This window comes from Jaculus jaculus, chromosome X (genome assembly GCF_020740685.1).
Source record: "Jaculus jaculus isolate mJacJac1 chromosome X, mJacJac1.mat.Y.cur, whole genome shotgun sequence".
Taxonomy (NCBI): Eukaryota; Metazoa; Chordata; class Mammalia; order Rodentia; family Dipodidae; genus Jaculus; species Jaculus jaculus.
Genome location: NC_059125.1, coordinates 101,399,194 through 101,423,531, shown reverse-complemented (window position 1 = coordinate 101,423,531; position 24,338 = coordinate 101,399,194). Strand labels below are relative to the sequence as shown.

The 24,338-nt window shown below is 45.6% G+C and overlaps 2 protein-coding genes across 6 annotated transcripts in view; both read right to left on the bottom strand.

The window, feature by feature from the left end:
* Prps1 (phosphoribosyl pyrophosphate synthetase 1) overlaps positions 1-608 on the bottom strand; it is a 30,125-nt gene extending 29,517 nt beyond the window's left edge. The window contains exon 1 of the mRNA XM_004659152.3: positions 355-608. Within this exon, the coding sequence (XP_004659209.1) occupies positions 355-476 (122 nt within the window). The 5' untranslated portion in view covers positions 477-608. The remainder of the gene's footprint in view (positions 1-354) is intronic.
* Positions 609-19,831: 19,223 nt separating this feature from the next.
* Positions 19,832-24,338, bottom strand: part of Frmpd3 (FERM and PDZ domain containing 3) — a 163,427-nt gene continuing 158,920 nt past the window's right edge. For all 5 annotated transcript variants that reach the window (XM_045140662.1, XM_045140658.1, XM_045140659.1 and 2 more), the window contains one exon: positions 19,832-23,731. In XM_045140662.1, the coding sequence (XP_044996597.1) occupies positions 20,694-23,731 (3,038 nt within the window). In that variant the 3' untranslated portion in view covers positions 19,832-20,693. The remainder of the gene's footprint in view (positions 23,732-24,338) is intronic.

The window sequence follows — 24,338 nt, the reverse complement described above, 5'->3', positions numbered from 1 at the left end:
GGTTCAACTCAGCGACTCAACAGTGAAGCCACAAGCCACGTGTCCTCATGGCCGAGGCTAAGCGTCTGTCCCTTCCAGTTGCTCTGGAAATCCACGACCCCTGCCTGTGCACCGTGAATCCCTAGCCTTGAAATAAATCTAGCAGTTTCGCCTCACGCTCCATCTTGATTCCTCCCCACCAAACGGTGAGAATGAACGCGACCCTCCCGCGAGAGGTAAAATAACGGAAACAGCCTCAGTGGGGAACACTCGACAGACCAGCCCCGTCCCCCTCCCACAGCTCCCAGGAATCCCACGGCAGCTCCCGCCGAATGGGCAGGTGATGTACTGTCGGGGTCCCAACTTCACCCTTACCAGGTCTCCTGGTTGCTGAATTTCTTAGTCACCACCTTGCCCAGCTCCAGGCCCAATCGGTCAGCAATTTTCTGCGACAAGTCTTGGTGGGAGCTACCGCTAAAGATTTTAATATTCGGCATCTTGGACAGCTCTCCTCCGCGTTGATCGCTCAGCGGTCACTGACGCTGCGGAGACTGGAAGCGAAGCCGGCCGGAGACGTGATACTAACAGCTCCGCGTTGCTACTCCGCCATCTTACATTCCCGCCCAGCGTGCGGCTCTAAATTACCAGGGCCTGGGAGGCGGGATCAGCGAGGAAGTCCCCCACTTCGCTAAATAGGATTGGTTTAATGGGAGTGAGGGGTGGAGTCTTCCAGTAGATTAGCATTCCAACCGTTCTCTGTTGTGATTGGCTGGGGACGAGGCTAAGGCGTAGCTAGGCACCCGGGTAGCTTCACAGTAGAAGAGCGAACGTTTGAAAGTATGGAGAGGGAGAATGGAATTTCAAAGGGGAAAGTGGGGGGGGGGGGAGGGAGGGAATTACCATGGGATTTTTTTTATAATCATGGAAAATGCTAATAAAAAATTTTTAAAAAGTATGGAGAGGTTTTTATGGGGGTGAAACTATATGTGGGTGGAGGGATTCCGGTGACGCCTAGGGCCACATATTTCCTGCTTGCTTCTTTTAACTTATTTTTTCAGAGTTTTATCCCCCTGCTTCAAGGCAAGAAACTAAGTCGCTCCCTCGTTTTCCTTTACGAAAATCTTGAGCTGGGCATGGTGAAGCATGCCTTTAATCCCAGCACTCGGGAGGCAGAGGTAAGGGGGATCACTGTGAGTTCGAGGTCACCCTGAGACTACATAGTGAATTCCAGGTCAGCCTGGACTAGAGTGAGACGCTACCTCAAAATAAATAAATTAATTAATTAATTAAAAATACCCCCTCTCCCCCCCCAAAAAAAGTTATGTGGCTGGAGAGATGGATCAGCTGTTAAGGTGCTTGTCTGCAAACCCTTACAACCAGAGTTCAGTTCCCTAGTATCCTTGTGAAGCTAGTTACACATGGTAGGGCATATATCTGGAGTTCAGAGTTTGTTTGCAGTGGCTAGAGGCCTTGGGGCGCCCATTCTCTCTCACAGTGGTGCAAGCCTTTAATCAGAGGTAGGTGGATTGCTGTGAGATTGAGACCAGCCTGAGACTACATAGTGAATTCCAGGTCAGCCTGAGCTATAGCAAGACCCTACCTTGGAAAGAAAAAAAGAAAAGAAAAGAAGAAGAAGAAAGAAAGAGAAGAGAAGGAAGGGCAGGGAAAAACCTTTAGTAGGACGGTGTGCAGGTTTCAGACCAGAGCTGAATTAAAGTTCTTTTACCTTACAGAGACACTTATGACACAGGCGTATCCAAAGGGCTTGTTTATCCTTTGAAATTATCTGTTGCAGTATTTGCCCGGAAGACAAGTTCCAGGGGGAAAGTGAGTGTAGGCTTATCACCTGAGTCATCCAAAGGCAATGCAAGAGAAAGTTTTGCTTCTAACCCTGGGATCTAGTGTGTTTAAACCAGGGAAGGAGTGTGGCTTTTCTGGACTATAAAGGTATTGCTTATCTAACCCTTGGAAAAAAAAGAAAATATATTACCCCAAGAGACTTCAGATAAAGAGGTCTGAAGGAATCAGCCTAATTATTAGTCCTATCTGCCAAAATGTTATTAGTCCTATCTGCCAAAATGTAAATGTTGGTGTTGGTAATGTGGCCTTTTACATTATTACTTTTTTAAAATTTATTTGGAAGTGTGTGCAAATATTCATGCATGCAGGTGTGTGGACTGCAAATGAACAAACACATTTGTGCCACATTTTGCATCTACCTTTACGTGAGTGCCTGAGGAACTAAGTCTGAGCCTGAAGGCATGACAAGCAACCCCCTTTAACCACTGAGCTATTTCCCCAGCCCACCTCCTTTTTAAAAATTGTTTTGTTCATTTTTATTTATTTATTTGAGAGTGACAGAGAGAGAAAGAGGCAGATAGAGAGAGAGAGAGAATGGGCGCGCCAGGGCCTCCAGCCACTGCAAATGAACTCCAGACGCGTGCGCCCCCTTGTGCATCTGGCTAACGTGGGTCGTGGAGAATCGAGCCTCGAACTGGGGTCCTTAGGCTTCACAGGCAAGCATTTAACTGCTAAGCCATCTCTCCAGCCCCCACCTCCTTTTTTTAGGAGGGTCTCACCGTAGTCCAGGCTGATCTGGAATTAACTCTGTAGCCTAGGCTGGCCTCAAACTTATCCAATCCTTCTACCTCAGCTTCTCAATGCTGGGATTATAGGCATGAGTCACCATGCCTAGCTCCATTATAATTATTGTTGTAATGATACTTGCTAACTGAACCACTGTAAGCCTTTATTATTACACCCATTATTCTTTATTCTTATATTATGCATGTTCCAAATGTGGATTAATAGAAGAGAAATATACAATTTTATAATTAAAAATGATTGCCAGGTATGATGGTACATGCCTGCAAACCTAACGATGGAGCGACTGAAGCAAGAAGATTGTGAATTCCAGGCAAACTGGAGGCCCTGGTGAGCCAATTCTCTCTTTGTCTCTCTCTGCTTGCAAATAAATAAATAATAATATAAAAAGAAAGAAAAACAAAATACTGTGTACTATAAAAATGTACACTTAAAATTTTAAAATGGGACAGGAAAGATGGCTCAGGGGTTAAAGGTGCTTGCTTGCAAAGCCTGATGGCTCTGGTTGGACTCCCCAGTAGTCATATCAAGCCAAATGCACAAAATGGTGTGTGTGCCTGAAGTTTGTTCTGGTGAACCCATACTTCTCTCTCTCCCACACTCCCCTTTTCTCTCTGTCTCTGTTCCTTTGTGTGTATGTATATATCTATAGATAGATATAGATATATAGATATCTATATCTATAGATAGATAGATAGATAGATAGATAGATAGATAGATAGATATGTATATATATGTTGTTGTTTTGAGGTAGGGTTTCACTCTAGCCCAGGCTAACCTGAAATTCACTATGTAGTCTCAGGCTGACTTTGAACTCACAGTGTTACTCCTACATCAGCCTCCTGAGTGCTGGGATTAAAGGTGTGTACCACCATGCCCAGCAAATATGTTTTTTTAAATTTTTATTTCTTTATTTGACAGAGAGAGGGAAAGAGGCAGATAGAGAATGGGTACACCAGGGCCTTCAGCCTCTCCATACAAACTGCAGATGCATGTGCCACCATGTGCATCTGGCTAATGTGGGTCCTGGGGAAATGAACCTGGGTTCTTTGGCTTTGCAGGCAAGCGTGTTAACCGCTATACCATCTCTCCAGCCCAGATATATTTTTTTTCTTTTTTTTTAATTTTTTAAATTTTTATTAACATTTTCCATGATTACAAAATATATCCCATGGTAATTACCTCCCTCCCCACCCCCACACTTTCCCATTTGAAATTCCATTCTTCATCATATTACCTCCCCATTACAATCATTGTAATTATATATATACAATATCAGCCTATTAAGTATCCTCCTCCCTTCCTTTCTCTTCCCTTTATGTCTCCTTTTCAACTTACTGGCCTCTGCTACTAAGTATTTTCATTCTCACGCAGAAGCCCAATCATCTGTAGCTAGGATACACATATGAGGGAGAACATGTGGTGCTTGGCTTTCTGGGCCTGGGTTACCTCACTTAGTATAATCCTTTCCAGATCCATCCATTTTTCTGAAAATTTCATAACTTCAGTTTTTTTTTTTTACCGCTGAGTAGAACTCCATTGTATAAATGTGCCACATCTTCATTATCCACTCATCAGTTGAGGGACATCTAGGCTGGTTCCATTTCCCAGCTATTATAAATTGAGCAGCAATAAACATGGTAGAGCATGTACTTCTAAGGAAATGAGATGAGTCCTTTGGATATATGCCTAGGAGTGCTATAGCTGGGTCATATGGTAGATCAATCTTTAGCTGTTTTAGGAACCTCCACACTGTTTTCCACAATGGCTGGACCAGATTGCATTCCCACCAGCAGTGTAGAAAGGTTCCTCTTTTTCCACATCCCCGCCAACATTTATGATCATTTGTTTTCATGATGGTGGCCAATCTGACAGGAGTGAGACAGATATATATTTTTTAATTTAAAAAATATATTTGCTCTTTTAAAAATAAATTAACAAGAAAGAAACTCAAGGGCTGGGGAGATGACTCAGCAGTTAAGGCACTTGCTGCAACGGACCCTGAGCCTTGGAAGGTATGATAGAGATGTTTCAGTGCTGAGCACTCCTCCTCCACTTCTCAGCACTATGATGCCTTTTGACTCATCTCATATGTCACACTGCCATGTAAAAAGAAAAGCTTCTCTAACACAAAAGTGTGAGTAGCATTAATATATGGGTATGAACATTAAGAGAAGTTCTAGCTGGGTATGGTGGCACATGCCTTTAATCCCAGCACCTGGGAGGCAGAGATAGAATCACCATGAGTTCAAAGCCAGCCAAAGACTACATAGTGAGTTCCAGGTCAGTCTGGGCTAGAGTAAGGCCCTACCTTGGAAAACCAAAAGAAAAACAAAAACAAAAAACAGAAGTGCTTACCAGGCAGTTTGGTGAGTATAATAAATGCATTTAGCCAGACAGTAGCAGACATTACACCTCCAGGACTCATGACTTGCCTTTCATAAGTTTTCAATATCAGGGATGTATTCCCTTTCATGGAGTGGGCCTCCAGTCCAATTACAGGGCAGTTGGTTTCCACCATGATAGACATGCCACTATTGCACCTGTTGGCTCATTTGGCCTGGCTGGCCAAATATTAGGCTTGCAGTGTCCATGGTTGAGTATCTTCACTGTTGATATCTCTTTCTCCCATTGAACTGCATGCAGAATGGCTTCTTCCAGCTTTCTGTCAGCTAGTCTATACGGAGGATGTTTTCAGCTCAGCTCCAGCAGGAGTTCTCAGTGACTTTGCAGCCCAAGTATGTAAAGTCTTCAGTAATAGGATATTACTATCTATTCATGGTGGGAAACCAAGAGTCTCGGCAATGGCCTGTAATATTTTGTGGGACATTAGGGACCTCCCTGGCCAACAACTTACTAAAAGGTATCCCATCCCTGGCACTGAAAATTTTCTAGTAACAATCTATGGCTTCTGGGTGTGCCATTGTCCAAAAAAATAGGCTTCCATATGACTTATTCATGCCCTCTTAAATTTTGATTAACCTATTCCTCACTTTTCCTTTACTCAATCTCTTCTCCTTGACCTCTCTTAGGCTTTTCCACCAAGTTAATTAATTTGAAAGAGAAAGTATGTGTACATCAGGGCCTCTTTCCTCTGCAAATTAACTCCAGATACATGTGCCACTTTTTGTAACTTGCTTTATGTGCTTACTGGGGAATCAAACATGGGCAGACAGGCATTGTACACAAGCATCTTTAACCACGGAGTGATCTCCTCAGCCCCAAATGAGTTGATTATATATAGACAGGGTCTTTCTATGTAGCCAGGTAGCCTGGAGTTCTAAATCCCCCTGCTTCAACTTCCTAAATGCTGGGATTACAGGTAAGAACCACCACATCTAGCCTATGTTATATAATAAGAATTTGGGGAGGCTGAAGATATGGCACTTGTTTACAAAGCCTGATGATCTGGTTTTGATTCTCCAGTACCCACATAAAGCCAGATGCACAAAGTGGTACATATGTCTGGAGTTCATTTGCAGTGGAAGAAGGCATGCCCATATTCACTTTCTCTTCTCTCTGCTTCTTTCTCTCTCAACTATATAAATAAAAATATTTGAAACAAAGAAATTGGTAACCAGAGAGGGGAAGTGAATGCATTATTACACCAATGGTCCTTGAAAAACCAGCAAGAAGATCCAAACTCTTCTGGCTCTTGTTCTCGGACTCTTGATTGCAGCTCTGCTACTAAACTAGGTGGTGGGAAGGTCAGGTCTACAAAAACTGGGAATCAAATCAAAGTCTGTTCCATTGTTTGGAAAGGAAAATATGTACATTTTTATTTAATTATTTGAGTCTTTTTAGGTTCCTGAAGGCATTATAAATTTCCACTGTGCCAGGCTAGAGAAGGGACAAGAGTCATTGTCATTACTCTCTTTCTTACTAATTCCTCTGTCCTTGGTGAACAAGACCTTATAGCATGTTGACCTCTAAGTCATGGTAGGAAGTAGGAATTGCATTTAATTCCAATAAATTGCAAACAGCTTGTCCATACTGAATGACTTTTCAAATGTAAATGAATATATGAAATAGAGGCAGGTGGGAGGCTTTTAATTTTAATTAATTTTTTAGTTTTTAATTGTTTTTTTTTTTTTTTGAGACAGTCTTGCCTGTTTTCAAAAAGCAGTTTAATGTAGTCCAGACGGGCTTTTAACTTCTCCCCCTGCCTGCCTCTACCTCCTGAGTTTCAGGAATGCATATGTGAGCCATCATGTCCAGCTTATTTCTTTTTGTTCTTGTTTTTTGAGGTAAGTTGTTCTAGCCCAGGCAGACCTGGAATTCACCATGTAGTTTTAGGCTGGTCTCAAACTCACCACAATCCTCCTACTTCTGCCTCCCAAGTGCTGGGATTAAAGGTGTGTGCCGCCACATCCAGCAAATGGGACCATCTTTGTTTTTGTTTTGTTTTTTGAGGTACTCTCTCTATGCAGTCTCAGGGTGGCCTGGAACTCACATCGATCCTTCTACCTCTGCCTCCCAAGTGCTTGGATTAAAATTGTGTGCCAACACCACTCCTAGTGGCAGCTTTTCTTTCTTTCTTTCTTGTTTTTTTTTTTTTTTTTTTTTTTTTTTTTTTTTTTTTGAGAGAAGGTCTCATGTAGCCCTTGGCTGGCCTCCAATTTGCTAGGTAGAGGGAGATGACCTTGAATTCCTGATCTTCCTGTCTGTATCTCTTAAATGCCAGGCCTCGGGGTCTTGGTATGTAGCTCTGGCTGGCCTGGAACTCTGTGTGGACCAAACTGTCTTCAAACTTACAGGAAGAGTTGGGATTACAACTGTAGGCTACCATGCTTGGCCAGATAAGAGCCTTAAATTTGAAGGGACAAGTTGTGGGTTGACTGATTATGGTGCTAGAGAAGGTAAAGAGAAAAGATGGTACCTCAGTGGCTTGGACACTTTTATACTTGAGACAAGGGATTCTTGACAGCTATAATAATGAGATCACACAGCATGCCTATCAATTATAAGATCAGAGTTCCTTGTTTTTTATACTAAACATGAGTACTATATGTGAATTTGCAGGAAGCTCTTAAGCCCAGCACAAAATGCTTTATTCAATTAATCATTTGACTCACCTTCAAATATATGTCTCTGATACTAGATTTTGGGGAGCAGAAATAAAAGAGTATGTCAAGGGCTGGAGAGATGGCTTAGTGTTTAAGGTGCTTGCCTGCAAATCCAAAGGACCTTGGTTTGATTCCCCAGGACCTACATAGCCAGATGCACAAGGTGGTGCACGCATCTAGAGTTGGTTTGCAGTGGCTGGAAGCCCTAGCACACCAATTCTTTCTCTCTCTCTTTCTCCTTCTTCCTATCTCTCAAATAAATAAAAATAAAATATTAAAAAAAGAGTATGTCAGTCTATAGGGAGAGAAGGCCTAGAGGCTTGTCACCCTGATGGACATTGGGAAGTCATTGGAATGCCTAAGGACCCAGGATATAATAGTGAGTCAGAGGACTTAATCGGTGGACTTAATCCAAAGCCCCTTTTGCTTTCTAGAAAATTTAGCCATGATCTTAGTGTAAAATCATTTCTTCTGAACCAGGTGTGGTGGTACACAACTTTAATCCCAGCAGTTGGGAGGCAGAGGTAGGAGGATCACCATGAATTTAAGGCCATAATGAGACTACTCAGAGAATTGTAGGTCAGCCTGGGCTAGAGTGAAAACCTACCTCGAAACAAACAAACAAACAACAAATAAAAACATAATTTGGAGCTTAGCTGAGCAGGGTGGTGCGCATGTGTTATCTCAGATGCTTGGGAGACCGAGTCCACAGAAGCACACATTTGAGGCCACTATGAGCTACATAGTGGGAGACCCTTTTAGAAAGGAAGGAAGTGCTGGGCATAGCAGTGCACACCTTTAATCCCAGCACGCAGGATTCAGAGGTAAGGAGGATCACCTTGAGTTCAAGGCTACCCTAAGACTACATAGTGAATTCCAGGTCAGCCTGGGCTAGAACAAGACCCTACCTTGAGAAAAAAAAAAGAAAGAAAGAAAGAAAGAAAGAAAGAAAGAAAGAAAGAAAGAAAGAAAGAAAGAAAGAAAGAAAGAAAAGGAAGGAAGGTAATGAAAGAGGGAGGGAGGATGGACAAAAATAATTTGAAGTTTAAAACTGTCAGTGATATGTGGGATGAACATGGCTAGAGAGCTAATGTACACCTTGAATACCATATAGTTAATAAAATCATACTGCATTAGAGATTTTGTTTTATTAAATGGATTTGTTGTTGGTTTTTTTTGTTGTTTTTTGAGATATAGTCTCATTCTAGCCCAGGCTGACCTGAAATTCCCTATGTGGTCTCAGCGTGGCCTTAAACTCATGGTGATCTTCTTACCTTTGCCTCCCAAGTGCTGGGTTTACAGGCACGCACCTGGGATTAAAGGCATGCATCACCATGCCCAGTTTAAGTGAATTTTTTTTTTTTTTTTTTGGTTTTTCGAGGTAGGGTTTCATTTTAGCTCAGGCTGACCTGGAGGTTTCTATGTAATCTCAGGTTGGCCTCGAACTCATGGTGATCCTCTTACTTCCATCTCTTGAATGCTAGGATTAAAGGTGTGCACCACCACATCCGGCTTAGATGGATTTTTAAAGACAAGGTCTCATGCAATCCAGGCTAACCTCAAACTCAAGGATGACTTTGAATTTTTTATCCTTCTGCCTCCTGGAATTATAAGCATGTGCCACCACACCCAGATTAAGCAGTACTGGGGGTTAGAACAAAGAGCTTCATCTATGCTAGGCAAGTATTCTGCCAGCTGAGCTACATCCCTGGCCCTAAGGTTTTGCTAAAATAAGTAAATTTTATCTGATTGTAACAAGTTTTTTTTAATATTTTTTATTTATTTGGTCAGAGGAGGCCGAGAGAAAGCCAGATACATGTGCCACTTTGTGCATCTGGCTTTACGTGGATACTAGGGAATTGAAGCCTGGCTGGCACACTTTGTAAGCAAGTGGCTTTAAACACTGAACCATCTCCCCAGTCCCACAAAAACGTTTTATTTATCTAAAAGAGAAAGAGGCAGATAGAGGGGGGGGGAGAGAGAGAGAGAGAGAGAGAGAGAGAGAGAGAGAGAGAGAGAGAGAGAATGGCCATTCCAGGGCCTCCAGCCACTGCAAACAAATTCCAGACGCATGTGCCCCCTTGTGCATCTGGATTATGTGGGTCCCAGGGAATTATACCAAGGTCCTTAGGCTTTGCTGACAAACATTTTAATCACTCACCCATTTCCCCAGCCCTCAAAAATGTTTTTTAAGTCATGACTGTTGTCTTTACATATGAAAACAATACCCTTTCCTGCATTTTTTTTTTCTTTGCAGTGTTGAGAATGGAACCCACAGCTTTGCACATGCTAGGCTGAGCTATCTCAAGCCTACCCTTTCCTAGTAGTTAAGCCGATGTGTTGGAGAATGATAGGAAATTCAAGCCGCCTTTAATTAAATCTGTTTCTAAAAAGAAAGATAAGAATGAAGAGAGAGCAGAAGGATGGATGGCAGAGAAACAAGGCAGATTAAGGGCTAGAGGCCAGGAAGAACCTTGCATCTGCCCAACTGTTCATGAAGGGCAGCAATCCTCCACTGAGTCAGCCAGCTGGGCTTTGTGGTTTCAAAAGCAAGGCGAGGAGAGTGCTGGTTAAGTATGCCTTTTTTGAGGGGAACTGACTGCATCCAGTTTTGCCCGACAGCAATAGATATTTGGAGGAAACAGACCACCCCCCCACCGTCTTGTTCAGGCCAAGTTTTTAGTTCCAGGCTTTTGGTGAAAGCTTAATTAGTTTCTGTGGGCCGACTGCAAATAGGGAAGCTTGATTTGCACTTGTTAAGCTTGTACAGCTAGGAGTCAGAATTTTTATAGCTGCGTTTTCAGCACCACCTCATTAATCCTCACAGCCGCAGAGGGAGGACGAAGACTCAGTCATCTTCATTTTAGAGAAGCTCAAAGAGGTGAAATGACTTGTAACCCGTTTTATGGCAAGTCAGCGGTTGGGCTGAAAATAGAACCCAGCTTCGATTTTGGGCTTTTACTTGTTCATTGCAGATGCAGAAATCTCAGGCTTGTAGGGAACCTGTGTCCCCTCAGTTTTTTTTTTTTTTTTCTCCCTAGGCTGACCCTCAGTTTCAGTGCATTATAGAGCCAAGATGTCTATAATCCCAGCATTTGTTTCGCTAAAACAAGACCACTTGTTCCATGCCATTCTGGGCTACATAGATCTTGATTAAAAAAAAAACAAAAAACAAGTGTTTAAATGGCAGCACTAGGGGGTAGAAGGTAGGGAAGCTTTGGTTACATGACCTGCTTCATCCTGACTTCCCTTCCTGATCCCTTATCCCTGAAGTGCTTGACCCCCTCCCTGCCCAGATTCATAGAAACAGGTCAATCCTAAACATCTGTATGGGTACATGCCACTAGCTAGTTCACCTGATAGAACCTGAGTATATAAATATTTCTGTCAAAGCATTTCCAGGAATGGGAAGAAGAGTAAACTCGGATACTAGGTAGGTGGGTAGGTGGATGTAGCCAGAAGTATGGAGTACAATTCTCAAGTGTCTTTGAAATGCTACAACATGGCTCAGGGAAATTTTCTTATGGAAGAGGGGGTAGAAAGAATGTCAGAGCCACGTGTTAGGTCATGATACACAAAGACATTGCCTCCTACACATAACTGATGGCTAACCCCACAATGCACGATCCATATTCCCCAACGAGGAGAGTCCCTGTGGAGGGGGGAGGACAGGGAGGAGGCTAACGATGGTACCAACTTGACTGTATATGTTGAGTACAAAACTAATTTTAAAAACAAGGGAAGCAACAACTTCTACATTCCTCATCATATTTTTGCTTTTTTATTTTTAATTTTTATTTATTTGAAAGTGAGTGAGAGAGAGAGAGAGAGAGAGAGAGAGAGAGAGAGAGAGAGGGAGGGAGGAACATAGAGAGAGAATGGACATGCCAGAGCCTCTAGCCACTGCAAACAAACTCCAGACACATGTGTCACCTTGTGCATTTTGCTTACGTGGGTCCTAGGGAATCAAACCTGGGTCCTTTGGCTTTACAGGCAAGTACCTTAACTGCTAAGCCATCTCTCCAGCCCTACTTTTGTTCTTAAAAAAAAAATGGGTCAGGGAGCAATAGAGACATGGTATCATATAACCCATACTGGCTTTGAACTCCTGATCTTCCTACTTCCATTTCTTTGAGTGATGGGGTTACAGGCCTGTATCACCATGTTTGGCACCATATATATATTTATTTATTTATTTGAGAGCGACAGACACAGAGAGAAAGACAGATAGAGGGAGAGAGAGAGAATGGGTGCGCCAGGGCTTCCAGCCTCTGCAAACGAACTCCAGACGCGTGCGCCCCCTTGTGCATCTGGCTAACGTGGGACCTGGGTAACCGAGCCTTGAACCGGGGTCCTTAGGCATCACAGGCAAGCGCTTAACCGCTACGCCATCTCTCCAGCCCCTTGGCACCATATTTTTATTTTAAAATATCTAACATGTTGGGGATAGAGAGATACCTCAGGATTTAAAGGTTCTTGCTTGCAAAGCCTGATGGCCTGGGTTTGATTCTCTAGTGCCCATGAAAAGCTATATGTATAAAATGGTGCATGCATTTGAAATTTGTTTGCAATGGCAGGAAGTCTTGTTGCATGCATACTTACTCTCTCTGTCTGCCTCTTTCTCTCTGTTTGTCTTTTTCACATAAATAAACTAAAATGTATTAAAATATATTTGGGGTTGCAGGAATGGCTTAGCGGTTAAGGCACTTTCCTGAAAAGCCTAAGGACCCAGGTTCGATTCTCTGGTATCCACGTAAGCCAGATGCACAACGTGGTGCATGTGTCTGGAGTTCATTTGCAGCAACTGGAGGCCCTGGAATATCCATCCTCTCTCTCTCAAATAAATAAAATATTCTAAATATGTGTAATATGTCATCCAAATGATATCTTTAAAAAAAATTCATGTGTCAGGAAGATGAGCCACACTGTAACTGTAGCTTTTGGGTCTTCCAGCAGGCACACTGCTATATACCATAGGGGACTCAGAGCCCAGGCTGAGGAGCACAAACGATTCCATAACAATGGGCAGGTGAGAGAAGGTATAGGATGACCTGGGAATTTATATGCATATTTTGAGCTTGGCCTTTGGGGACACAACTATTCATTTTGTTTGTTTGTTTGTTTTTGGTTTTTGAGGGAGGGTCTCACTCTAGCCCAGGCTGACCTGGAATTCACTATGGAGTCTAAGGGTGGCCTTGAACTCGCAGTGATCCTCCTACCTCTGCCTCCCAGTGCTGGGATTAAAGGTGTGTGCCACCACGCCTGGCACAGCTACTCCTCACAAATGACCATGCGCATAAGCTTGTATCACTCATGGCTCTGAGAGGAAGTAGCACAAGAGCACAATGGGGAGAGGGGTTAGGAGGTAATGAGGCTTCCAGTATCCCACATTCCATACTCCATCATTATCCACGCCTGCTATAGTCTTCCTGGACCCAGAACAGCAATTAAAGGTCATCTTTTGATGAGTGCATGTGCATCCATGCCTTTGTTTCCAAGGGAAGTGTTTCAACTTGGAGCCAGGTTGAATACTGTAGGGTAACAGTTGAAGGCATGGGATAGTTGTGAGAACTGGCTTTTCACTTACAATATGTATGATTTTGAGCTAATGCCTTAACTTCTCTGAGCTTCAGGTTCTTCCTCTGAGAAATGGAGATGATTAGTACCTCTCTCAAAAGCCTGTTGTGAAGATTAAATGAGATCATGCATGTGAAGTACTTAGCCGAGTGCCTGGCATATGGCAAGTCTTTGTGCAAGTTGGTTTTGTCTATTTAAGGACAGATTCATTTTTTTTCTATGTTGTGGAAGGATCCCAACATAACAGACACATGTGATCTATGGTGGTTTAAATGTATGTCTTACATAGACTCAGGTATTTTATATTAAGCTTCCTAATTATGTCCCCAGAAGCCTGCTGGAAGAGGCATGTCATTGGAGGTGAATCTTGAGTCAAGCCCTAAGGTATGTAGAGAACAGTTTGAGCTCTTGCTGTTGGTGCTTGCTGGCTTTGGTTTTCCTGTCTCTGTTGTGTATGGCGGAGTCTGGATTCTGAAAGACTGAAATAATCCCTTTCCTTCCACATACTGCTTCTGGTTGAGTGTTTTTTTTTTTTTTCCTGCAATGAAAAGGTAACTGCACCAGAAAATTAGTACCAGAGAAACAGGGTTGTTGATACAATGAAGCAGACTGTGTGGGTTTTTTGTCTTTTGGAATGTGTTTTGGAATGAGAGGGATGTGGAAAAACTGGAGAAGCTTGCAGTGTTATAAGCAGAGCGTGATGAGCTATTCTGGTGAGAGCTTGAAAATGTTAAAAGCAGAGGTTTGTGGAAGGAGAGAACTTTGTTGGAACTGGGATACTGGTGAAAAGATAGGTTGCATTCTGTAAAAGGCCTAAGAATTTTAGCAATGTTTAGTTTAAAAGTCTTGGACTGGGTGCTTTGCAGAAGGTATAGAACAGGAAGATATGAAAGATGTATTTTTTTTCGAGGTACGGGTTTACTATTGCCCAGGCTTATCTGGAATTCACTTTGGAATCTCAGGGTAGCCTTGAACTAAGGGCGATCCTCCTACCTCTGCCTCTCAAGTGCTGAGATTAAAGGCGTGTGCCACCAAGCCGGGATGTTTTATTTTCTTTTGTATGTTTTTTGAGGTAGTCTCTCACTCTGGCCCAGGCTTACTCAGAATTCACTTGGTAGTCTCAGGGTGGCCTTGAACTCACAGTGTCACAGTGATCCTCCTTTCTCTGCCTCAGATGTATGGTTTATCGTAGGAAAAATTCAAGCAAGTTTGAAGCTATAGGCACAGAGACTGGTTTTAGTTTACTTAAATTGTAGTCCTTAAAAAGATTACCACCATTTAGGGTGGGCCAACTGTTTTGCATTGAAACAATGGAAATGATGCTCCGAGATGAATCATGGAGGGCTCAAGCTAGTAAGAATGCAAATTCTTTTCAAAGCTGGTGGCTTAAAGGAGTATCCTCTTCAAAGTCAAGTTTTAGTCCCCCTTGGATTTACAAATTTGACTCTTCTACTTACCTGGTGCTGGTTTTGGAAGCAGAAAAATGCAGGTAAATGGGTAACGAGGTGTATATGATTCCAGGAGCCCCTGAGATGTGGCTAAGTAAAACAGGGTTAAAATCTTTGTGTGGCGGACCAAAAAAGACATTGTATGAAGATGAACCCGTTCCAGGAACCACAAAGATGCAGTAGTGTGAAACAGGGTTGAATTCCTTGTGTGGAGACCAGGAAAGGCAGAAAGGCCATTTCATGGATCTGTGAAGATGAACCATGGTTTGCAGTGTGGGTCCAAAGATATTTTGGATATACCAGGTTTGTGGAGCAACTGCCATAGAAAGCTGCTGGTTAAGGACGAAATTTCTCCTGGGCTGTAAGCTGCCCAGCTAGAGGAGTGGAATTAGAAACCCAGACTTTGTCACTGGTTATGGATGTTGGGACTTGAAACTACAGATGTTTGTTGTTTACCTGCTGGTTATTTATTTTGCATTGGCTCAGTTTCTCCTTGTTATGCCTTTTTACAATGGAATGTTTACTCTCTGCCATTATGTTTACTCTATGAAACTCACTCAGTAGTCCCAGGCTGGCCTTGAACTCACATTGATCCTCCTACCTCTACTCCCCAAGTGCTGGGATTAAAAGCATGTGCCACCATGCCCAGCTAGACTCAGGTATTTTAGATTAAGCTTCTTTCTTAAGTCTCCAGCAGCCTGCTGGAAGAGGTATATTCACTGGGGGCATATCTTGAGTCCAGCGCTAAGGTGTGTAGAGAGCCATTTGGGCTCTGGCTATTCATATTGCTAGTTGTTGGTTTCTTTCTCTCTGCTGTGTACGCTAAAGTGAGCCAGCTTCTGCTATGATGGAACTCCTCCTGGATTCTGTAAGCCTGAAATAAACGCTTTCCTTATATAAGCCGCTTTTGATAAGATGTTTGTCCTGGCAACATGTTCCTTTGAGCCAAAGGCTTGCAAATAAGAACTAGCAATCAGGCCAGGCATGGTGATACATGTGTTTAATCCCAGCACTTATGACGCCAAAGAAGAAGGATGACTGTGAGTTCAAGGCCAGCCTTAGACTACATAGTGAATTCTAGGTCAATCTGGGCTAGAGCAAGACCCTACCTCAAGAAAACAAACAAACAAAAAGAACTAGTAATCAACACTTAGTGGTTAGGATCTCAGACAGGAGAGCAGGGAAGCTATAAGTGAGCTTCATCTAGGAAGAGAAGGTCCAGGTGAAAACTGAGGGGCCACCACTGGGTCATGTTCTCATGAGGCTGAGGTATAGGTTCCACCCAGGGCCTTGCTGTGTGGGCATGTGTGTGAGGGAGTCACTGATAATAGCCATATGAAAGAAGTAGATGTTCCCTCTGAGAAGGTATACTTTCATCATTCCCACCTAACAGAGGCTTACAGTAGGTTAGGGCATTGGACCCAAGAGACCTGCCTGGATTCGTTTCCAAGCCCTCAAAGGTCACTTCTCACTCTAGGGAAGACCTCCCCCCTTGTTCCAGATGAATACTCACAGTCTACCTTACAGGCTGCAAGCTGAGTAATGGGATACAGTTATTACTCCCAGCCCATTGGCTATGGAAGGAATTCAATCCTAAAACATAGAAGTATATCCATTCCCAGTGCTGGCACTTGATCCTCTTCTGCCCCTTTGGCAGCAAAAATTCTGGCTGAGGTAGGCCTTTTCAATTCATTGTTGATGAAATTGCCTATTACCCACAGTGCCTTGACAGCAGCTTGAAAAAAAATGTGACTGTGCCAGTCCCATTGGCATTTTGGGCCCATGCCAACAGCCTGAACCCATTTTTGTTTAATTGGCTGAAGTAAGAAAGGCAGGAGTCAGGCTCTGCAGAGTGTTATTGGGTAACTGTATAGCACTGGTTCTAGCTCCATCTCCTGCTAAAGATGACCAGAAAGATGATGGTACAAACATGACCTGTTTTATTGCACTCACCTCATGAGGATAATGGTCCTAGGGCCCACAGAAAAAGAGACCAAAAGTCACCTCCATAGAGTTTCAGAAGCTTTTGGGAAGAACTTGCTGAAACTCATCTGAGTTTGTAGAATACCAGATTATGGTCCCAACGCTTCTTTTGATTTGTTCACTTTGTTTTTGGTTTAGTTTTTCAAGGCAGGGTCTCACTCTAGCCCAGGCTGCCCTGGAATTCACTATGTAGTCTGAGGGTGACCTTGAACTCATGGTGATCCTCCTACCTCTGCTTCCCAAATGCTGGGATTAAAGGCATGGACCTCTATGCCTGGCTGGTCTGTTCATTTGTTGTTGTTTTGGTTTTTTGAGGTAGAGTCTTGCTCTAGTACCGGTTGGACTGGAATTCACTACATAGTCTCAGGGTGGCTTTGAACTTACAGTGATCCTCCTACCTCTGCTTCCCAAGTGCTAGGATTAAAGGCATGCACTACCATGCCCGGCTGTTCACTTTAAAAAAATTATTAATTTATTTGTGAGAAGAGAGTGTGAGAAAAGAAAAAAAGAGTATGGGCATGCTAGGCAAACTCCAGATGCATGCACCACTGGGTTTATGTGGGTACTTCAGCATCGAACCCAGGACAGCAGGCATTACGAGCAAGTACCTTTAACCATTGAGAAATCTCCTAATCCCCTGATTGTTCATCTTTTTGTGAGACAGGGTCTTGCTATGTATTTTTAGCTGTCCTGAAACTCACTGTGTAGACAAAGCCTGCCTTGAATTTACAGTAATCCCCCTGATTCTGCCTCATGCATGCTGCTGTTGTAGAACTTTTTCTTTTCTTTTGTGACAGGCTCTGTTTATCCTGGGCTGGTATTGAACTCAGTATGTAGCCAATGATGACCTGCTTATCCTCTTGTCTTCACTTCGTAAGTTTTGGGATTACAGTACTGAAGTGCTCTTTTCATATTGTACAGAAGTCTGAGAGGGTGCTTTCATGATAGTCATCTATTTGACACTCATTTATCCAACATTTATTTGAAGATTTATTATGTTCCAGGCATTATGTAGGTGAGTATCCAGGAGATAGTATGTAGGTGAGCATCCAGGAGATAGAACAAAATAAAGGTGCTTTAGGATCCTCAGGGCCTACTAGTGTGCTTGGTTTAGGACCATAGAAGGACCAAGTTCTGGACTATTCTTTGGGTCATTATGAGGATCAGCAGGCATTACTTTATATCAGCATTGACTTTCATTGAATCCCAACCTTGATGCTATGGGGCAATGTCTGATAGTCAGCTTCCATAGAAGCTGCACCATTAGTCTCAAGCTGCTACCTGTGGTTTCCTCGCACATGTACACTGGGGAGCCTACAGAGCAGCCCAAACCTACTCCACTACCTCTGATTCCTCCTCCCTCAATGATTTACTCTGAAGCCTTTTAGCCAAGACCTTTGCAGACACAACAAAAGTCAATCTTTGTGAGGAAGTGACTCATCAGGGCTACTTAAGGCTAGTGAAGGTGGATGGAACTGAAATTATCAAGCTGAGTGTCCCAGGGCTGTTATCACCCCAGAGGAAGGATTTGCTACTTCATCATGGAGTGGGGCAGGGAGAACCTATTTATTTTGTACAAAGGCACCTCATAGATTAATGGGAACTTGTGCATAATGGAAGAAATGAAGAGAAAAAGAGGAAGAAAATAATTTCTCAACATTAAGTAGAGATTGGTCTTGCTTAAGGTCCTGGTGCTTCTATCCTTTCTAAATGAAGCTTGCCCCTCCTACAAAAGATGACAGTGGCTATTGTAGGGAATTCACCAACGTAAACTTCAGGAGATCAGACATTTCATTTTTCAGTCCCAACCAGGGTTGGTCTCTCTGTTAACTCACAGACCCTCTGGTACCCTGTAGCTGGACAACATTGTGCTTTTGTCTTTTCCCAACCCTTCATTTCTAAGGTGGCTGCCATGATAGCCAGGTGAGGCAGAGGCCTCAAGGTCAATAAGAAGGGGTAGACAATATTCCACACTTGTGGCAAATAGGATGTTTCTAAGAGAAGCAAAGGAGTCCCCTTGTATATTGGGAGGGGCATGGGAGGAGTGAGGTCCTTAGCTTTTATCACCCTCCTAGGCCCAGGTAGCAGAGAACAAAGGTGTTGGAGGTACACTCAAAGGGCTGCCACCAACCAACAATTCAAGGACACAAGGACACCCACAGAGAGGCACTCCAAAGACTTATTGGGATAGTAAGATGAATAGTTTTAATCATTCTTGTTTGAAAAACAAGACATAAATTAGCATATATATAATTTATATATTTATGTAGTATATATAATATATACAGACATTAGAAAATGTTCCCTCTCCATGAGGCTGAGGGAGAGGTGAATGACGGCTGTGGAATGACAAAGGCAGAATCTGAGTGGCAGAAGGTGTAGGATCAAGAAGTTGGGAGAAGAGGAAGACCACATCAGCCCTGTGCTGGCAGTGGTCATGGGGTAAGGGTTCCCCATTGGCTGCATCTCTGGCCCATTAAACAACTTGGTCCTGTGGGAGAAGAAGCAAGGAAGGGGGGCTGGATTATGTAGAAGGGGTGCCCCTCCTCCTTGCTGGGAGACCTTGCCACTCAGGGGACTTTATTGCGCTAGGGTTTACCAAGGGTGGGGAGGAGCTCGGCACAGTGTACATTTTATAAAACTCACATAAGAACAGGAGATTTCACATGGACCTCTCACAGTGATGAAAGAGAGGCAGACGTCGGGCGGGAAGGTGTGGGAAACAGGCAGATATGGAGAGGTGGACAAGAAGCAATCTATACAGAAGAAACATTGGCTTTCTTTGATCCCTACAGTGGGGCAACTGGTAGGGACTCCGTGTCTTCACTCCCAGGGAGGCTGGGGGGGGGGAGGGTGGTGGTAGTGGCAGCAGCGGAGGCGGTCGTGGTGGTGGTGATAGCAGTGGTGGTGATAATAGGATATGTGTGTCAAGGAGGATGCTAAACAGTGTGAATTCCCTTCCAGATGGCTCTGGAGAGACAGAGAGGTGCAGGATTGCACCGGGTAAGGCGCTCAGCTTCTTTTCTTAGAGACACAAATCCACAGGGTCAATACACAGCCAAAAGCATATACTCAGGATTAACATGTCACGCTAGCTTCCAGAAGTTTAAGATATAGTCATCAACACCCCCCACCCCTTCCCCTTGCCCCCCCTCCCCCCACCCCCCACCCCAATCCATAGCTAAGTCAAACTCCTAAGGACAGTCTGTCTGGTAGAGATGTTGTGAGATGAGCCATACACCTCTGGCAACAGCCCTTGCACAGGACTGGGCTAGGCCAGGTGGGCTCAAAGGCCTGCACTGGGTCTCCCCAGGGCAGACATTTTCACCAGGTTCTTTACCCAAAACAAGTGGGGTGATCCCAGAGGCTTGCTGCCTAGTGGACTGAGCTGCCCTGCCTATCAGTGAGCAGGGCCCTTTGGGGATGGCTGGTGTGGAGCTACTGGACCTGGAGGCAAGGGCTCTCAAGGCTGCCAGCCTATTGGGCCAGCCACTGTCAGCCGGGTATGGCTGTTTTCTACCCATATCCTACCTGGGCACAGGTCCTAGGTATGGCTCCTGCCAGGTGCATGTAGGCCCATGGTGGGTGGATGCATCTGCAAGAGCGCATTCTCTCCTTGGCTCAGCACTGCTGTCTACTACTACTGCCACTGCACCCTGTAGGGGAGCACATACTAGGAGGAGCTTGAGGCCCTGGCTCCCCCCAGTTCTCAACTCAGAGCAAGAGGTGAACCTGATGTCACCTGTGTGCCCCAGAGAGGAGATAACATACACTCTGTGGTTGGGCGTAGTGGCGAGGGCCCTTTGCCCTCACAGTGATGCCCAGAGGCCAGTAAGGAGTGAGGAAACCCAGGGCGGCAGCTAAGCTTGCAGCCCTTAAGAGAGAGCCTCAGTCCAATGAGTATTAACTCCTTGGAGACTGATGGGCTCTTGGACCATGACTGGCCCAGCAGACACACACTCACCATGAGATGCAAGGACCACAAAGCTCAGACTTGGGACCATGAATGGGGAAGGGACAGTCCTAGGCAAGTGCCCTACTTAATAAGGGTTTTTAAGGAGTGGGTGAATGTGCTCATAACAGTCGCTGATGTTGGGGAGCCTGGCGGATGCCCTGTAGCTGCTGCCTGCTGCTGTTGCTGCTGCTGTTGCTGTTGCTGCTGCTGCTGGTTTAGATTCCGGGCTGTGGACTCCTCAGCTGCACGCAGCAGGAAGGTATAATTCCTCACCACCTCTTCTACCTTAGCCAGAAGTTCTTGGCGCTGGGCCTCAGAGCGCACAATGAACACCAGCCGCACAAAAGTCTCAATGAGGCTGCTCAGCACCTGGAAGCTGCCTGTGATGGCTGCCAGCATGTGAGTTGGGCTCTTGTCCACGTTGGCTACGCGTCGACAGGAGGCCCTGAGCTCCTTGAACTTGAGAGCTAGCTCAAGTTTGTACTCAGAGATCTGAGAGACATAGGGCTTGGGGGCACGGGCCTCAGGGCTGGCCACACACTGCCGCAAGACTGTAAGCAGCTCATTGGTGTCTAGCCGAGCAGCCAGGAAGCCATCAGGGAGGCCATAGGCATGGGCCCGCAGGGCATTGATCTTGGCCAGGCTCCCCTCAAAGGTGGATACCCGAAGGTCGATCTCTTGCGTACGGGAGGCCTCAGGACTGCTGCTACATGTAGCAGCATCCAGCACCTGCAGGGTTCTGCTCACCACAGGTACCACCTGTTCATCCAGCTTCATGCCAGGCAGAATCTTCATAGGGATAGAGTAGGAGAGCTCATCCTTACCATCACTGGCATCATCGGCCATATCACACTTGCGATAATAGAAGCAGTAGCGGATGGAACAGCATTTACTGCTTTCACTGTCCTCATCTAGATCGGCTGGCTTGCGGTACACCTCCTCTGGCAGTGAGAACACAGCCATCTGTCTGGGACCTTTAGTCTCAGGGGTCACCTGGACATAAGAGGGGTCTCCCAGTGTTGGTGACTCTGCAGACTTGCCTTTGGGACCCAAGCCTAGGGGGAGGCCTGCCTCTACCTCCTTGGCTTCCCTGGGTAATATGCCCAGGGGTGGATGTGGGTAGACATCCGAGGTCAATGAGGCCCTGTCACCCTGGTCTAGCTCACTGATACTGTAGCGGCGCATCAGTTTCCTATAATTGGGAGCTCCTAGACACTCACCCCCTGAGGCACACGTGGTCAAGCACGAAACACCATTCTCAGGGTCAGACCGGCACTCTCGGGACTCCAGGCTGGTGGAACGGATTCGACGGACATTAATGGGGCTGCTGAGGCTCAAGCCTGGGCCAGCCTCTGGCTGCCGCTGGGTAGGGGGAACCCTGTCCCTCTCCCTACCCCGGAGGCCAGGCACAGGTGTCTGGGCAGCCTGAGGCCGGCCTCCTCTGCAGATACGCTTGCAGTCACAGCTGCGTCTCTGCTCACGGGACATGCCTGGTCCCTGTTGCACTGGGCTGCTGCGTAGCTGGCAGCTGCAGCGGCCAGGCGCTGGGGGTTGCAGGTATTCAGTGCCTGGAAGCTCCCCCTGGCTTGGTGGCTTCAGAAGTTCCTCAAGGAACTCCAGCTCATACTGCTTTACCTTCTGCAACTGGGCCTGTCGCTCATCTGTCTCCTTTTTTTGGCGGGTGGGAAAGGTGGCAGAGAATAAATTACGTAGGCGGAAAGGACCTCGAGTTGATTTAGGCTTTGTAGGGCCTTCAGAGGTCAAGTGGGCTCCATCCAGGGTCGTTTCAAGCTTCCTGGAGGGCATGGTGCTCACCTGCCGACTGGAGGCTGGGGGCCTCACTGGGCTCTGGCCTCGAGGTTGGCAGCTGGGGCTCTGGCCTCGGGACTGGCTGCTGGGACTATGGCCATGGGGCTGGCAGCTGGGGCTGTGGCTTCGAGATTGGCAGCTGGGGCTCTGTAGAGCCATGGGATAGCCAGTTCTGGGGACCAAACTGGTCTCCTCAAGCTTGCTGATTTTGGATGTGTTCTCCAGCTGCCCTTTTTCCCCCTGGCCAGAGACCATGCCCTGCTTACTGGGGGGAGGCTTAGCACCCTCTGACCCACCCTTGCCTGTTACCTCCCCGGTAACTGGCTTGTTCACTGACTCTCGGCTTGCTCTTGAAATATAGCTCTTGGAAGAGAAACTTTGAGCAGAAAGCCTGTCCTCTTGTGTGGAAAGGTGGAGGCTGTCAGCGCGGCTGCCTGTGAGTGCCCTGGAGCTGGCAGAGACCTCTGGACCCAGCTGTTGCTGAGAATTCCTTGAGGTCTCTGAACCACCTGGGCTCATTTTAAACTTTAGATTTTTGTTGGCGCTGCTGGTCATCAGACTAACTTCTGACCTGCCTATGTTGGCCTCAGGCCTTCCCACACCAGCCTCCAGTCTTCTCTCCCCCCTGTTGGGGGTATTTGCTAAGGCCCCAGCAGAAGTGGCTAGACTCTTACTGTGTACCACCTGCTGTAGAGCAGCAGAGATGATGGCTGGGGTTACACTGCCTTTTGCGTCCAGGATAAGTTTAGGACTCAACCGGACTTCCTTGGGCAGGTTCTCCCTTAACTCTGAGACATGCTCTTCACTGAGGGATGGTGTGGCTGCCCTCAGTGACATCTCCAGGCCTGCTCTAGTATGGCCAGGCCCTTTGTCTTCAGGAACTGGGGGCAGCAGGCTCAGATTCTTCTTCTGTTCACTAAGCTGTGGGGACAGTGCTGGGTGTACTGCTAGGGAGTATGTTCTCTCTCCCTGCACCTGGACTTCTGACTGTGGCAGCTTTCGTCGAGCGCCAGGGGGACCAGGACTCTGGCCAGTGACCGCTGGCTGGAGGGACGAGTTAGGATCTGGGCGCCCTAGAGAATAAGGAGCTGTGAGAACAGCCTGAGCTGAACAGCTCTGGATCCGGAAGGGCAGATCCTTTCGGGCAAGGAGGCTGTCCTTATTGAGGTGCTGGGCCAGCAAGTAGGTGGTGTTCTGGTGTTGCTTCATGGCCGACATCATCTCGGACATGTCTGTGAGCTCGGAGGAGTTGGTTTCATGGCCTGAGTCCAGTGATGATTCAGGAGTGATTGTGGCCAGCACAATCAGACCTGGAGAAACAGGAATATGACTTATTATATTTACTAACATCAAGTTATTTTCCAACCATACCTAGAGAGCTCATGAAGGCCAAGGTTAGTGTTGGCCAGCAATTTTTCAAGCTGGGGTAAAACAGTCAAGCCTAGGAGGACTGAAGGGTTGAGGTGAGAGGAGGAAACAAAGAGGAACAATATATGAGAAGGAATATGACAGGCTGAAATTCAAAAAAGAAAAACAGTAACAAAAGAGAAGATCTGGCAGTTTGGTGACAAATTAACATGCAAAACAACATGCTAATCAACACTATTTTTAATTCAACGGCTAGGAAATTTCTGTTAATTGTCCTGAAAAGAACTGGCAAGGAGAAGTGCCTTTCTATCCCTCCTCATCTGGCCAGGCCTGATCACAGTACTTGCAGCTGAAGGCATTTAGCTGAGCTTGTACTCTCTCTGGTAGCCATGTGGGCCTTGAGCCTAGGAGCACCTAGTGCTTGGGGCTTGAGTCTGTAAGTGAAGAGAAATGCCAGCCTGGGGAGCCAAACATTCAGCAGTTGCTCAATGCCAAGCGTGTTCTCCTGCATAGAAAAGATAGGTTCCTTCCAACCCCAATCACTACCCC